General features: G+C 42.9%; 1 protein-coding gene across 1 annotated transcript in view; it reads right to left on the bottom strand.

Annotated features, from left to right (window-relative positions):
- Nucleotides 1-17,238, bottom strand: part of LOC106567969 (clathrin heavy chain 1) — a 68,786-nt gene that overhangs the window by 14,663 nt on the left and 36,885 nt on the right. The window contains exons 7-22 of the mRNA XM_014137896.3: nt 11,193-11,390; nt 10,654-10,854; nt 10,100-10,252; nt 9,648-9,770; nt 8,475-8,612; nt 8,183-8,347; nt 7,784-7,964; nt 6,399-6,562; nt 3,442-3,567; nt 3,103-3,245; nt 2,646-2,880; nt 2,200-2,322; nt 1,742-1,887; nt 1,265-1,448; nt 597-789; nt 213-370 (exon numbers count right to left, since the gene is read on the bottom strand). Coding sequence (XP_013993371.1) covers nt 213-370; nt 597-789; nt 1,265-1,448; nt 1,742-1,887; nt 2,200-2,322; nt 2,646-2,880; nt 3,103-3,245; nt 3,442-3,567; nt 6,399-6,562; nt 7,784-7,964; nt 8,183-8,347; nt 8,475-8,612; nt 9,648-9,770; nt 10,100-10,252; nt 10,654-10,854; nt 11,193-11,390 — 2,631 coding nt within the window. The remainder of the gene's footprint in view (nt 1-212; nt 371-596; nt 790-1,264; nt 1,449-1,741; nt 1,888-2,199; nt 2,323-2,645; nt 2,881-3,102; nt 3,246-3,441; nt 3,568-6,398; nt 6,563-7,783; nt 7,965-8,182; nt 8,348-8,474; nt 8,613-9,647; nt 9,771-10,099; nt 10,253-10,653; nt 10,855-11,192; nt 11,391-17,238) is intronic.

Raw genomic sequence — 17,238 nt, 5'->3', positions numbered from 1 at the left:
TTGAAAATTAAAAACATGGGAGTATTTTATAGTTCTTATGTCACAATGCCCACTAAAACAAATTACCTTTCTTTTTGTCCTTGAAACATTATTGAAATACTGTAAAGTGGGAGTGTCAATGAACAGCGCCCCCTATCAGTCACCTAGTGAATACATACTCAGTGGCCAGTTAATTAGGTACAGTACATGTTGTATTGATTTGTCTACAGTACCTGTTGGATGTGGGCATTGTTAGGTCCGTTGATGAACTCTTCCAGCTCAGCCAGGCGGTTGGTCTTGGCCAGGGCGAAGATAAGCTCTGTCTCCACATAGGACTCACGGGCCTTCTTACGAGCCATCTGAAGAAACTTCACTAGGTCCTCCCAGTTACCTAACACACACACACACCAGAACAAACATTAGTCAGCTAAGAGAGGCTGGGAGTTTACAGTACCTTGGATCCTGAGGTCAGTCAGTGAGCCAATGATGATTACAGAAAGTCACCAAAAACAGCTGGGTATTCTGCAGACTATTCACTGACTTTAGTTGATTTTACCCATTTAATTGCCCATTATCCCACCACCTATCCCAGCTATAGTCTGCCCCACCATCCTTACCACTCTGGTCGGCAGCCTGTACCACCTCCATGTAGGCAGAGGGGTCGTCAGCCTTGATGTAGGAGTCAATGGCCTCCTTGACCAGGCCCTTCTGCAGCTGAGCCTTGGCCAGCTGGCTCCACACGGCCGGCTCGTTGCAACGCTCGGCAAACTCATAAGCCCGGTCCAGGTTCCCAATGTGCTCAATCAGAACCTGGGGAGGAGAGACAACAGGGGAGTCAACATCACAGGAAGTCAGACGGTGAGTGTCAATCATGTTGACTAGCTTCCTCTTCTCAACACCTTTCCTTTATTAGATTTGTTTTTTACCACCTTTTTATTTTTTGTTGTATTTTTTTGTTGGTGGGGGGGGGGGGTTTAAAGGTACATTATCTACTTACATTTTTAAGTTTAGAAAACATGTACCCGTAGGCTGCCACTCAAAACAAGAAAAAAACTGAAATACATAGAGTTTAAGTAATAATAAATTCAGTATAAACAGGAAAAACCTGTCTGATATCCCCTCCCCCATCTTTCACCTGTCCAATATTTTCAGATCAGTGATACTGAACGTAAGGAGAGGGGGAACGGAAGCTCAAGCGACACAAGACTACTGACATTGAGACAGCCATAAGAGAGATAGAAAAGGGTGATATGACAACTCCATGGAGTTAGGGTTCATCGCTAACCTGCACAGCGGATGTGTTGACGTCAAACTTCTTGAAGATGGCAAATGCCTCCTCGAAGAGCTCGTTGCTGATGGCGATGTTGGCGATGTCTGGGGCGTCATAATTATCCAGGCGGTTGATGTACTCCATCACACGGGTACGGTCCGCCTTTATGGCCGTCAGGATCAGCAGGTTCTGCAGGTTTCTGGATCAACACACACACTATCCTCAGCATTGACACACAAACACACCATATAATCATGCACCATCCCGGAATTCACCGTAGTGAGGTTCAGCAATTGTATGTGTAAAGTAGTAAAGTTTACTTTACATGTACAGTAAAGTGTGTTGCGATTTTAAATGTACTTTAAATAAAGTTTGATTTGATTGATTTGGAAAACTATGACAAAGATGGAGAGAAGACCGAGAGAGAAGACACACAATGGACAGCCCAGCCTACAGTGAGCACAGGTATCAGAGCACTAAGAGCTCTGTTACCTGTGTTCACTGAAGACGGAGTTATCCAGTACGATCTTCTCCAACAGCTCAATGAGTTCGTTGGGCAAGTCTGCAGTCATGAAGGCCTTGACTGTGACTGACACCTCCTCTGGGTCCTGGGTCTCAGACAGGGCGGTCTGCACCACCTGACAGTGAGGGAAAAAGAGATTCAGACAGGGTCATAAGGAGATGCATGAACCTCAAACTCCTTTATTGTTTACAGTAGGGTTCGGCCCAATTCCACTCTCAATTGAGTCAATTGAAGAAGTGAACTGAAATTCAATGAATTAACTGAAAAATCCTCGTAGAAAACATAGGTCAATTTACAATTGATCAGGAAATCAACCCCAACCCTGGTTCAGAGCTGGCACAGGGGTAACAGAAAGATGGGGGTCCTACCTGGTCGATGAGTGGTCTTCTGAAGGGGCACAGGGGTAACAGAAAGATGGGGGTCCTACCTGGTCGATGAGTGGTCTTCTGAAGGGGTTGGTCTCCAGCAGCACGCTGGCCCACAGGTCCGGGTCCCTGCGACGTACCAGGTAGCGAGACAGACTCTTGAACAGGGAGTTCTCGTTGCACACCTGAGAGGAAACAGAGAGTACACAGTTACTCCACCAGGCTCTCACCTCACATTCTGAAATAACCTAATATGTAGGCTATTCCAAGTATTGCTTTTTCATGTTCAATGATTTTAACCGACTTTCTTTGTTTACTTTCTTTGGTTTCAGATCAGTGATACTGAACGTAAGGAGTTGTAAGCAAAGAAAGTAGTAAGCAAAGACAGTTGGTTAAAATCATGCATAACAAGGTAGATAATTTATCACGCAATGCCTTTCTGTAAAAAATTTAATTCTATATGAAACTTCTCCTAAATGAAAGAGGAGAGGAAGAACAGGCTACTGACATTGATGAGTTCCTGGTCACACTGTCCTCTCTCGTAGGCCACGCAGGCCAGGTGGGGGTCCCTCTTCTCACAGTACTTGCCCACCACGCGGCTGTCGTAGTAGGGGTTCTCACGCAGGAAGCGCTCAGGGTTGTTGTTACTGTCGATGTAGATCTTGGCCAGGGCATTGTGGGTAGCAGGCTCCTCACAGCCCTCGTGGATACGGGCCTCCAGCCAGGGCAGGAGAAGCTTCAGCCTGAGGAAAAGGAGGGGAGAGAGAAAGAGGGAGAGTGAGCCTGCTGACTACTACTGATAACACAGCTAGTATAGTAAAGACTAAGTTATAAAGACACTGTTGTTCTGATGGTGTTTGAAGAGGTTGGGAGCTTGGGGCTGACTTACCAGCTACTATCAACTACATTTCACCCCTCTAACTACGAGTTCTTTTTTGCCATCTAATGAGAAGGGGTTGTTGTACCTGTTCCTCTTCTCCACCTCGGCCACCAGCTCGTCAGTGGAGAACTGTCCTCTGACCACCAGGATCAGACTCTTAATGACGTCCTCAGAACAGTCCACGTCCAGAAGCCCTCCAATCACCACCGGCAGACGGCTGGGGTTCACCTAACACACATACATGTCAATATCCCGCACACACATTCCTGGACACTGCATTTTGAGTGTGGGGGTGTTTTTCGAGTGCGCTAATAAATCTAGTTTCTGAAGTTAGAAACTGAGAATATCAAGTTTGAAAGTTGGTACATTTTGGAAATGTAGACAAGTCTTGTCTCGTAGATGCTTGCTAGTGTGTTTGACTTACTTTCTGCACGTAGATCTCAATGTATTTCTGCAGGTTGTTGCGGTACAGGTAGAGGACCAGGTCGTGGACAAAGTCGAAGCGGTCACACACGATGATGAGCGGGAGCTGGTCGGTCAGCTTGGCCTCCTGTCCAATCACAGAGCAGGGGGAGGGGTCAAGGTTAGTTTGACATCTCTATGGGATTGTACACCTGATCACAGCCAAACCTGACACGCTTTAACCACTGAGAATTCACAGGCTATATGTGATCGTAAGGGCTAGTATTGAAGCTTTGAATGTTTTTTATTTTTAGTTCCTGTATGTATAGACGTTTATGAAAGTAGCAAGTGGTTCAATGTTAAAATCCAAGCTATAAGTTTGACTAATCTTGTTGGGGGTCATACAATCACTAATGTACTAATGATAAAATACAGAATCACTTAAAATGAAATTGGGAAGTTATTTCCAGTTAAAACGATCCTGCTCGAGTGATTTGAAAATTAGACATCAAGAACTCCAACGACAAACGGGAGGCATCACACTTGAGGTTAGAAGACGGTTAAGTACTGCAAACATTTTGGTTACTACGACTGAGTGGACAGAAGAAAAGAAAAAGAAAACCCTATTGTAAGGCTCAATCACACGTACACAGACCTAGGTCTCCATCTGCTGGTACTACTGAGGTACTGCCACACTCCCAATATTCCACTCCAGAACAAACAACTGTTTCAGAAAACGTACAATAAGCATAAAAAGATGCATTTATATAAGGAATTGGCAACTCGTTCTCATTCTAAGAAAAATAGCCTAAGCATCTTCTTATCCAGGTAGGCCACTTGATTTCAACATCTAAACTAAGTGAACAAGCTTTGTTGTTCAAACAGTTGGAGAAGGACAGGAGGGTGTATTCATAACCGTTCAACTGTTCTTTCTAACTTGTTAGCAAGCAAATAACTAAGTTAGCTACACTTTAAATATAAAGATAAGCTAGCTACTTAAAAAAAGATATATTTCATCAACAGACTTGAAAGGCATATTATTGCAATAAATCAGGTTAAAATATTTTATTAAAATAATTGTATTATTATTAGTGGGTCTTATGGTTGTGGAAGGCTTATATTTAGCCTAGGTATAATTTAGCATGCAGTTTATTGACCTTCAAATTGTGCAACAAAGCTTCTTTAGAGAATTTACATTTAAAAAAATCCAGATAAATGACATGGCCAAAAGTTTGTGGGCACCCCTTCAAATTAGTGGATTTGGCTACTTCAACCACACCCGCTGCTGACAAATGTATATATTGAGCACACAGCCATACAATTTCCATAGACATTGTCAGTAGAATGGGCCTTACTGAAGAGCTCAGTGTCTTTCAACGTGGCACCTTCATAGGATGGCATTTTTCCAACAAGTCATTTAGTCAAATTTCTGCCCTGCTAGAGCTGCCCCGGTCAACTGTAAGTGCTGCTATTGTGCAGTGGAAACATGTAGGAGCAACAACGGCTCTGCCGCGAAGTGGTAGGCCACACAAGCTCACAGAACGGGAACTCTGAAGCGCGTAAAAATAGTCTGTCCTCGGTTGCGACACTCACTCCCGACCTCCAAACTGCCTCTGGAAGCAACGTCAGCACAAGAACTGTTCGCCGAGAGCTTCATTAAATGGGTTTCCATGGCCAAGCAACTGTACACAAGCCTAAGATCACCATGCACAATGGCAAGCATCGGCTGGAGTGGTGTAAAGCGTTCTCTGGAGTGATGAATCACGCTTCACCATCTGGCAATCCGACAGATTCATCTGGGTTTGGTGGATGCCAGGAGAAAGCTACCTGCCCGCATGCAGCGCCAACTGTAAAGTTTGGTAGAGGAGGAACAATTCTTTTTCATGGTTAGGGCTAGGCCCCTTAGTTCCAGTGAAGGGAAATCTTAACTCATACAATGACATTCTAGACAATCAATTCTGTGCTTCCAACTTTGTAGCAACAGTTTGGGGAAGGCCCTTTCCTGTTTCAGCATGACAATGCCCCCATGCACAAAGCGAGGTCCATACAGTAATGGTTTGTTGAGATCATGTGGAAGAACAAATGGTCTGCAGAGCCCTGACCTCAACCCCATCGAACATCTTTGGGATGAATAGGAATGCCAACTGTGAGCCAGGACTAATCGCCCAACATCAGTGCCCGACCTTACTAATGCTCTTAGTAAGGTGGCTGAATGGAAGCAAGTCCCCGCAGCAATGTTATAACATCTAGTGGAAAGCCTTCCCAGAAGAGTGGAGGCTGTTATAGCAGCAAAGGGGGGACCAACTCCATATTAATGCCCATGATTTGGAATGAGCTGTTCAACGAGCAGCTGTCCACGTACTTTTGGCCATGTAGTGTATATATCGTGAATCTCCCACATACATACATACATATAAAATATTTGAAAAAAAGAGATTTGATTTTTAGGCCATATTGCCCAGACCTAGTACAGCAGCTGGTTGTCATACTCGTAATACATATCCCAGGTTTAATCCTGTATCTCTAGAAGTCAGGTGTGGGGTGAAAAGAAAAGAGTAAGGGAGTCCTTCCTGTACCTGGTACATATCCTCGCATTCCATAGACAGAGAAAAACACACGAGATAATAACCTGCATCACTTCTTACTAATGAATGAAAAATGAATGCGTTTCACGAATGCTTGTGTTAGCAGGCCGATATACATATTAATAGAAGTTTTGTCAATTTCATTTCAATATAATTTCTAAATTTAAAACCAAGTCATTGAATTTCAGCGACAGAATGGTCCGGATGGCTAGGGGATCAACCGACTGAACACACGAGAACAGACGAGAGAGAATGAAAGAATAGAATAAAGTTAAACTAAAGAAAGACAGAAAGGAGAGAAAAGCAAAAACGAAAAGGGAGAGTACAATACATCTTCAGTCAGTTACATTTCACCTCCCTCTAGATACCCCCCCCCCCAGACTCCATATTCTACCTTGAGGAAGTTCTTGACTCGTTCTGGGTCGTAGCAGTTGCTCTCTCTGCAGATCCTCTCCACCTCCTTGATCTGTCCCGTCTTGCAGGCAGCCTGGATGTACTTGAAGTGGACCTCTGCATCCTGGCTGAAGTTAACAATGGAACCCAGGAAGTAGAACAGACCTGGGACACCATGGAGACAATGTCAGTCAGGAGGAAATACAGTACACCAGAGACCATGTCAGTCATGTCAGGACATCTTTTAATGTCACATGCATTTCTCAAAAACAACAATGCAATAATCAATAACAATGTAATACTAGAAAAAAACCATGAGAAATATGAAGAACACAATAAGCGTGTTCAATAGTACACATTTGCTGGGAAAATAGAACAGCGATTACGAGAGGGCTGCTTCTGCCCCCCAAGAGACCGGAGCAGACAGCTACTGTCACCATATCATCGCCCCTTGATTGATTAAATGTCAGGCTATAATAACAAAACAGTCAGAATTAGCTGATAAAGATTTTTTTTTAAAGGGACTCTCTTCCCTTTGTGATTTTGACAAATGGCATTGTCCCTAACACTTTCCACCATGTTTGTTTTGGACAATTGAAAACAGTGGCTCTCGTGCTCACTTAGTTTATTAAGCTTTAGCTCCATTATGATTGGCCACCTCGTTTCTAGTCTACCCTGTGCCTAAGAAGGTCCAGCCCAGTCCCAGTGTCCACCCCATTCTATTGAGTCAATCCTGCTGCCTCTGGCCAACTTGGGCATATAGCTGGAAGAGTGATCCAACAGGGTTCTAGACTATCTTTTTCCACCGCTGTCACCAGTTCCAGTTGATGGCACCAGCACGATTTGGTCGCACCAATGTTTGATCTGACCTGTGTCTCATAATGTGCCTGTATTCTATACAGTACCAGGCTAATAATGACTAGCTACCTTTTAAATTAGCATTCCCTTGCAGGGCTTGACATTCAGGTACATTTGCCATTCTACAGTTGATGGGGCCCTTTAAAATCAGTTTTATCTTTCGGTAAATTACATTTTCCCGGGTTAGTTTTTCCCTGTTTCCGAGTTCAGGTTTTCACTCAAAATCACACTTTATAGAAACAAATTTATTGACCTTCTATGTCCACATCAAGAGACCAACTCTGAGGTCTGGGAATAATAATTATAATAAAAATGTGGAGGGTGTAGTTCCCCTTTAATTCAACTGCACACCTAGCAAGAGACTTATTTGGCTGTGTTTTTGTACTGTCAAATGTACAGTGTAGGCTACACGTGATGGCAGAGTATGCAAAACAAAATGCCGAGCGATTGTTACAAATCATGGTCACAGTCTCGAACCCTGTCCAAGAAAGGGAAGTGTAAAATAGTGTGCGTGGCTGTATGCCTCACCCTCGAAGCTCTTGAAGGACTCGAAGAGCTCGGTTAGGGAGTTGGTGGAGAGCTGCTCGTGGTACTTGGAGGCCACCTGGACACAGATCTGCAGGTTCTGACGGATGTTGGCAGACAACATGGCCCTCAGGCACTCTAGAGAGTCTTCCACTGAGAGGGAGCCAAAGAAATTCACCAGCCACTAAGGGGAGGGAGAGAGGGAAGAGATACAGAGGAGATGGAAAGGGGGGGGAGAGAGAGCATGAGAGGAGAGTAGGGTCAAGAGTTAGATAGTGTCATGAGGAAATTCATGACAGTCACATTCATCTAGCTGTGTTAGTTGAAACTAATGTGACATGGTTATTTTTTTTACACTAGCTGACACATGAGGGGGGACTGGCCTGAGTACTGCTGTCATACCTCTGGGTTGAGCAAGTGTGTGTGCACCACGGCCCGCTTGATGTCGTACAGGTCGGTGTAGTGCTCCAGAGCCCTCTGCAGCAGGCCAGCCTTCTCACACAGCTGGGCTATGTGGGCACGGTCGTAGTTGGTGAACATCTGGTTGCCTAGGATGGCATCAGCAACCTACAGAGAAGGATATGCATGGAAGTTGAAGTGTGAATGTCAATTATAGTCTCGTTTGCTTTGAGGGCAACCGGATATTTGACTATCATATCCTCATCTAAATGTAAGGGGGGGGTGGGGTGTGTACCTGTGGGGCGTGCATGAGGTTCATCTCTAGTAGGCGTGTCTGCAGCGGCCCCTCAGATGGCCTGTTGTTCTTCAGGGCGTCCAATAGGAATGAGGTACACTGCTGGATCAGGTTATACTCCATGAACACATCCACGATCTAAACAGACATGGGACACGAGAGTAACAACATAACTGTCAACACAAGACACAGAAATACACTACTTACAAGTATTTGAAACTTGATTTAGCTTTGAGATTGCACTTTTGGGAGTATTTAATTGGTTCCATTGTACCAGTCAAACTAAATCAAGTGCATCCTAATTTTGACCAATGTATTTGACCCAGATCTGATCAGCGCATTAATAGTTCAGAGTAGACAGTCCTGCCAAGCCCAGACAGGAGGAATATAATAATGGAGAGTGAATGACGTGGATGAAAGAGATGGCATGCTCTAGTCTAGGGTCTGTTCCCCTCTCCCAAATCATTTCTCGAGCTCTCCCTCTATCCTAACTAGACCGGGAGCGTGCGTGTGCCATCGCGCGCATTTTGATTTTGTCCACCCACACCAGACGAACAGGTTGAAATACCAAAACGAACTCTGAACCAACTATATTAATTTGGGGACAGGTCGAAAAGCATTAAACATTTATGGCAATTTAGCTAGCCAACTTGCTGTTGCTAGCTAATTTGTCCTGGAATATAAACATTGAGTTGTTATTTTACCTGAAATGCACAAGGTCCTCTTCTCCGACAATTAATATACAGAAAAGGGTAAACCGAGTTCGTTTCTAGTAATCTCCTCCTTCAGGCTTCTTCTTCGGACTTAATATGGTGGCTGGCAACCAACTTTAAGGTGCATTACCACTACCAATTGGACTGGAGTGTGGACCTCAGTTAATATTTCAATTACCCACGTGGGTAAATGCTCCTAAAAACCAATGAGACGGGAAAGGCGGGACTTGCAGCGCGTCAAGCGACACAAATGGAACCAAGTTCTATTTTAGCGCCTGGCTACACAGACACTCGTTGACGCGCACAAGCAGTGTAGATGCAAAACAAATATACACAATCATTGTAACGCGAGCGGTGTGATCAGCATGTTAGCCTTCCCTCATCTCTCCCTTCCATCTTCCTCCCTCTCATCTTCCCCCTATATCTCATCCCTCTCATCCTACCTCTCCCCACCACCAACCTGTGTGATGTCAGCCAGAGGCTCTTCGTCCTGGACCAGCATCTGTGAGAACTGCAGGCCCTGTTCTGGACTGATCCTCATCACGTTCCTCAGCAGGAAGATCCAGTCTGGAGTGTAGCCCACCTACCGACACAGAAAGATCAAGACAACAGTTACATTCACCAATGCACCATCCTACTCTACGTACATATTTAAAGTATGTATTTATTTTTAAACCCTCTTTCATTGTCACATGGCGTACCTTTCATTCATACATCAAGTATCTAGCTAATGAAAGCTAAAGCCCTCCTTCCAACCCCCATTTGGCCCCAATGAAGCCGACCCCATTCTAAAGCCCCTCTCGGGATGCTAATATACAGCTCATCCACCTCCTCAACTGTGTCATAAGGAAACCAAACCAAGGAAAGGAAACAAGAACATCAACAGAGCTCCATCTCAGTGTGAAAACGTACCTTCTTGGCGTACAGGACTATCTTGGGGAACTGTCCGGTCTCAGCGAAGCACTGGATGACCTTGTTGGGTACGTTGGCCCTCAGGTAGACGGAGAGAGCCAAGGTGGGGTCCACTGACTTCACCAGGTCCCCCAACTCTTCAGAACATTCCAGCTGAGAAGAAATAAACTATTAGTTCACCACAAGTACCCTACAAGTCAGACAACATACTTTATCATGTTTGGAATATAATGTTTTGTAATATAAATGTTTAAATTGTGCGTGATTTTTAACACATTAAACATTCACAATTAGTGTGAAGCAGAAAACTATGGGGGGGGACATTGAGACCGACTAAGGAGCCACCCATATTCCCCAGCGCTCTCTGAAGGAGGGGGGGAGGGGGGAAACTCTTCAAATGCTCAGCATAACAAACAGATTGCCTCACGTCAAAGAAAGGCCAAACATCCCAGATGACTGTGGAGATATGAACATGGACACACAGTTCAGGAAAGACCTCTTCCTATGGGAAGTCAGATAACCATCTCTCCCCCCTTTCTCAGACACAGACACACCTTGTCCTCTTTGAGCCACTTCTCCAGCAGCTGCTTGCGTCCCTGCTGTAGGACAGGCCTGCACAGCTCCAGAGACTCAAACTTGTTGAGCTGGCCCTGGTCCAGCAGGATGCCAAAGTACTGCAGCAGGGGAGAGGTCTGGCCCGGCTGGGCTGGCACACTCTGGAACTTACGGATGGTGTCTGGAGTACGCAGGATACCCTGGAGGGGATGAGCAAAGAGGAGACGGAACAACAAGACATGGGTGGAGGGGGTCTGCTGCAGTTTATATACACACAGAGCGATACTGCTGATGCATGGCTGTGAGAGGGTTTTGCTAGCAACATATTGTACATAGCAACACACATGCTGGAGACAAACTATTCATTGTTTGCATTTGCATATCCAAAGTCACTCGTGATCAAGTGAACTTCTAATCACTTTGATAGTGTATTGATGTAACATGATATGGACATCAGTAAGTTTACTTCCATTAAATCACAGTGATTTGATCAGACATCCCCTGTAGTGAGACCCTGTACTGTTTCTATACAAGTTACCTTTGGTGCGTTGGCAGCCACCTTGGCAGCCTCAGAGTAGTTTCCCCCAGCAAACAGGTTGTTGAACTTGCGTGCGAACAGCTCCTCGGCCCCAGCTAGGTTGTTACGGACAGCCATGCGCAGGGCCAGGTCTGGGTTCTGGAGCACATTGGTGATGTAGGGGATGATGTTCTCCTCCTCCACACACACCGACAGGACCTGGAGAGAGGACATGGGTGAGAGACGAGTTTCAACATAAACATAGTACCAATAGTTGGGTCTTGGCCCCACTGGGTCGTCGTTTAAGACTGGGTTCGATGACAAGAAACGATAACTTTGTTGAATTGGCCATGTCCCAAGAAAACCCAAAAGGCTTCTTTTTACTTTGCTGGGGGGGGGGGGGGTCACGGGGCCCCAAAAAAAAAACAGTGCTTTAACCCTTCCCACTAGTAGGATTGTTTGCTGTTTTCTTCTGTCTTTTTCTTGTGTCCTCTATAGTTCATTCTCTTGGTTGTTGGTGTATGGGGAGGGGGCTAAATTGAAATATGGAAAGCATACACATAATGGTAGCAATTAATAAATGGGAACAGTTTTGAGATTATGGGAAAATTATAAAGGGAGGACAAAAGTTCAGAAAAGACTGAATCCAAACATTACACTTGATTTTGTGCATTTTACATGTATTGTACTTGCACGCATTTTTTGATAACGAAACCTGAAAATACTCTGGATACATTCAGTAACATAATATTCTAGGAAAATGTGGGGTAAGTGCAACATTAGACAAACAAATAAGGGTTTGAGTGAGGACTAACTGGTGTCTCCAAGTGGCCACACACCTCTGCAAAGTGTGCACAGTTCCTAAGTAATAACAGTTCCTAAGTAATAACAGTTCCTAAGTAATTACAGTTCCTAAGTAATTACAGTTCCTAAGTAATTACAGTTCCTAAGTAATTACAGTTCCTAAGTAATTACAGTTCCTAAGTAATTACAGTTCCTAAGTAATTACAGTTCCTAAGTAATTACAGTTCCTAAGTAATTACAGTTCCTAAGTAATTACAGTTCCTAAGTAATTACAGTTCCTAAGTAATTACAGTTCCTAAGTAATTACAGTTCCTAAGTAATAACAGTTCCTAAGTAATAACAGTTCCTAAGTAATGACAGTTCCTAAGTAATGACAGTTCCTAAGTAATGACAGTTCCTAAGTAATGACAGTTCCTAAGTAATGACAGTTCCTAAGTAATGACAGTTCCTAAGTAATGACAGTTCCTAAGTAATAACAGTTCCTAAGTAATGACAGTTCCTAAGTAATGACAGTTCCTAAGTAATAACAGTTCCTAAGTAATGACAGTTCCTAAGTAATGACAGTTCCTAAGTAATGACAGTTCCTAAGTAATAACAGTTCCTAAGTAATAACAGTTCCTAAGTAATGACAGTTCCTAAGTAATAACAGTTCCTAAGTAATAACAGTTCCTAAGTAATAACAGTTCCTAAGTAATGACAGTTCCTAAGTAATAACAGTTCCTAAGTAATAACAGTTCCTAAGTAATAACAGTTCCTAAGTAATAACAGTTCCTAAGTAATTACAGTTCCTAAGTAATAACAGTTCCTAAGTAATTACAGTTCCTAAGTAATTACAGTTCCTAAGTAATGACAGTTCCTAAGTAATAACAGTTCCTAAGTAATAACAGTTCCTAAGTAATAACAGTTCCTAAGTAATTACAGTTCCTAAGTAATAACAGTTCCTAAGTAATTACAGTTCCTAAGTAATGACAGTTCCTAAGTAATGACAGTTCCTAAGTAATAACAGTTCCTAAGTAATAACAGTTCCTAAGTAATTACAGTTCCTAAGTAATAACAGTTCCTAAGTAATAAGGTGTTTTTCTGAGCTCTCCTAGCTGTGACATTGAGGAAGAGCACGCACACCTGTAGTTGTTTGGAACACAGCCCTGCATGCCCTCTTTACACAATTACTGTTGTTGTTGTTGTTGTTGTTACGCAATCCAACGGTCCATTATAAATCGTAATCTGGATCAGCTGGGCATCATATGAAAGCTTGTTCTAGTACCACCATGACTAGCTAAATTATAAAATACAATCTTACAGTGTTAGGATTTCACAAGCCAGATCGTCATTTCGAAGCGTATAAAATAGTCATTAATGCAAATTTTCTTCACAATACAACAAACATAGCCTCATTCTGTTCAGGACAATCCAGGGTATAACTACAAGTCATCTTGTAACTAAGTCAAGCACTGATCATAAACGTTGACACTGTATATGACATGAGTTTTATGATATGGAAATGTGAAGTGCACATTTGGACTGTTGGGTGTTTGGCTTGCTTGTATGAGATCAAAGTGGTATTTATTATAATCCTCAATGTATCATCTTTCAAAATACATAGTCCTCTTAACTTACAGCATTTCCCTCACTAAGACAACAAAAAAATGTTGAGCGAGGGGCTCAAGTTCAGAACGGCTCTCAGTCAAAACCCATACAGAGCTGTGAAGCGGAGACCCTGAGCTCTGACATCAGGTATAGTGTGTTACTGTACAGCCCTTGTGTTACAATTTAGGCACGTATCAGTGCCCAAATCAGCCATTTTCAACCTGCATACCGGTATGCGTGTAAGGGGCTACATGTACATGGAGCTACATGTACATAGGGCTGACAGAAAATGATATTTCAGTTTAAACTAAATCAATAACAAAACATTGCTCTACTGATCCTTTCCTCTTCATCTCAATAGTGTTTATTGACCTACTTGTTGACAGGGGGGTGTATCTACTATCCAGCTACAACGGCGTCTGTTCTTGTACATGGTTCCCATTGAAGGACATGTAGAGACGCCAGCATATGCTCCAGGTCAGGTTCCTAACAGACAGGACGGTAGATGGTAGACCAGAGCCAGAGATCTGTGACAGTGTGTAAGTCAATCCCATCCACAGCGTCACAGGTAAACAAAGGACACAGCCATGTGTTGAAAGGATGAAGAGGTGTTCGCTTTCTGCTGGAGAGACGGCACTAGCTAAACATTCGTTTGTTCGCTCTTTGTACTTTTCCTCCACCAACCCAGTTAAGCACCAGCTAGCCACATTATTTACTTTTGTTTCGTTTTTTTTTGTTTTTTTACTCTGGAGGACTAGCAATCAAATCAGGTGGGAGAGGAAAGTCAGCGAGGTCAAACGGGGAAAGTGGGGTAAATGCATTAGGGTCAATGAGGGCCTATGTTTAATTATCAGTGGTGTAAAGTACTCAAGTAAAAATACTTTATTGTATTACTTAAGTAGTTTTTGGGGGCATCTGGATTTGACAACTTTTACTTCCCTACATCCCTAAATAAAATAATGTCCTTTACACTCCATCCATTTTCGCTGACAGCCAAAAGTACTCGTTACATTTTGAATGCTTAGCAGGACAGGAAAATGGTCCAATTCACACACTTATCAAGAAAACTTCCCTGGTCATCTCTACTGCCTCTGATCTGGAGGATTCACGAAACACAAATGCTTCTTTGTAAATAATGTCTGACTGTGCACCTGGCTATCATTTTTATTTTGCTCAATATGGAATTTGATACTTAAGTTTATTTTAGCAATTACATGTACTTTTGATACTTAACTATATTTAAAACCAAATACTTTTAGAATTTTACTGGATGACTTTCACTTTGAGTCATTTTCTATTAAGGCATCTTTACTTTTACCCAAGTATGATAATTGGGTACTTTTTCCACCACTGTTGATTATCTCTATATACACTCAGCTGGTAATAGGCTACATTTGGTTATTATGGAATATATTTTTAAAAAGCTGTGTAATATAATTTAGCAAAGTAAGAATCTATTCAAAATTCCCTCTACTACCACATATCAATAACAAAATCCATGTGTGTATAGTGCGTATGTTATCGTGTGTTTGTATGTATGTGTATGTTTGTGTTGCTTCACAGTCCCTGCTGTTCCATAAGGTGCATTTGTATCTTTTTTTTTTTTAAATGAAAATGTTACTGCTGGCATGAGTTACTTGATGTGGAATAGAGTTCCATTTAGTCAAGGCTCTATGTAGTACTGTGCGCCTCCCATAGTCTGTTCTGGATTGGGAGACTGAAGAGACCTCAAGTGGCATGTCTTGTGGGATATGAATGGGTGTCCGAGCTGTGTGCCAGTAGTTCAAACAGACAGCTCAGTACATTCAGCTTGACAACACTCCTTACAAAAACAAGTAGTGATGAAGTCAATCTCTCCTCCACTTCCAGGAGAGATTGACATGCATATTATACATGTTAGCCCTTAGAAAAATGCAATTTTCCTATGTCCCCCTTTGTGGCACCTGACCACATGACTGAACAGTAGTCCAGGTGTGACAAAATTAGGGCCTGTAGGACCTGCCTTGCTGATAAAGTGCTGTTCTGCATTATCAGCATTATTATAGACAAACTCCTCCCCATCCTAGCTACTGTTGTATCAATCCGTTTTGACCATGACAGTTTATAATCCAGAGTTAATCCAAGCAGTTTAGTCTCCTCTATTTGCTCAATTACAATATTTAGTTAAGGTTTAGTGAATGATTTGTCCCAAATACAATGTTTTTAGTTTGAAATATTTAGGACTAACTTATTCCTTGCCACCCATTCTGAAACTATCTGCAGCTCTTCAAGTGTTGCTGTAGTAGCTGACATGTATAGTGTTGAGTTATCCGCATACATAGACACACTGGCCTTACTCAAAGCCAGTGGTATGTCATTAGTAAAGAATGAAAAAAAGGTGCTTAGACAGCTGCCTTGGGGAATTCCTGTTTCTACCTGGATTATGTTGGAGAGGCTTCCATTAAAAAACACCCTCTGTTCTGTTGGACAGGTAACACTTTATCCACAATATAGCAGGGGGTTTAAAGTCATAACGCATACGTTTTTCCAGCAACAGAATGCTTGATAATGTCAAAAGCCGCACTGAAGTCTAAGACAGCCCCCACAATATTTTTATAATCAATTTCTCTCAGCCAATCATCAGTCATTTGTGTAAGTGCTGTGCTTGTTGAATGTCCTTCCCTATATGCGTACTGAAAGTATGTTGTCAATTTGTTTACTGTAAAATAGCACTATCTGGTCAAACAATTTTCCCAGAAGTTTACTAAGGGTTGGTAACAGGCTGATTGGTCAGCTATTTGAACCAGTAAAGGGGGCTTAAATATTCTTGGGTAGTGGAAAGACTTTAGCTTCCCTCCAGGCCTGAGGCACACACTTTCTATTAGGCTTAAATTGAAGATATGTAAAATAGGAGTGGCAATATCGTTCGCTATCATCCTCAGTAATTTTCCATCCAAGTGTCAGACCCTGGAGGCTTGTCATTGTTGATAAACAATTTTTTCACCTCTTCCACGCTTACTTTACTGAATTCAAAATTACATAATTTGCTCAGATATACTTGGATGTGTAGTGTCAGCTTTTGTTGCTGGAATGCCATGCCTAAGTATGCTAATCTTGTCAATGAAATGGCCTCTGCTCCATCTGTAGTGGCCTATACTCTCACCAACAGGCAGCAGATTCAGGGCCTGTCAAAAGCCATCAGCCAGTTAGTGCACTCTCAACCATGAATGACTGACACTGCATAGAGTGCACCATAGACTCAGCTAGCTAAACCACTTACTGTATTACACATGCAAATTCAACCACACACGCTTTTACTTCTAGGAGCTTTGAGATGGCGTGATGAAAACAGAATTGAAATGCACCGAGGGCAACAAGGCGTATTAGGCTAAACTAACTGTTCTGGGAGCAGAGCCAGGCCGTGGGTTGGGGCTGGTACATGGTAATGATGGTAAATGCATAATTAGTGTGACAGTAACATGTGTCTCTGGTGGTAGGTTCTGTGGGGGACTGGAGAGAGGGGCCCAACGATAACAAGCGCAGCAGGTCACTGCCCACAGCTGTTAACAGGCATGACTGCACCTCATTCTCCCCTTCACTCAGAGAGGGGGGGGTCAGAAAGACCATTCCCCTAATAATATCATTGGGCTAATAAAGGCAGGTGGGATGGAGGGAAAGAAAAGAGTAAAATTAGAGC

This window comes from Salmo salar, chromosome 13, assembly GCF_965601325.2.
Source record: "Salmo salar chromosome 13, fSalSal1, whole genome shotgun sequence".
NCBI lineage: Eukaryota > Metazoa > Chordata > Actinopteri > Salmoniformes > Salmonidae > Salmo > Salmo salar.
The sequence above is the reverse complement of the archived record's forward strand: the minus strand, read 5'-3'. Positions and strand labels throughout refer to the sequence as shown.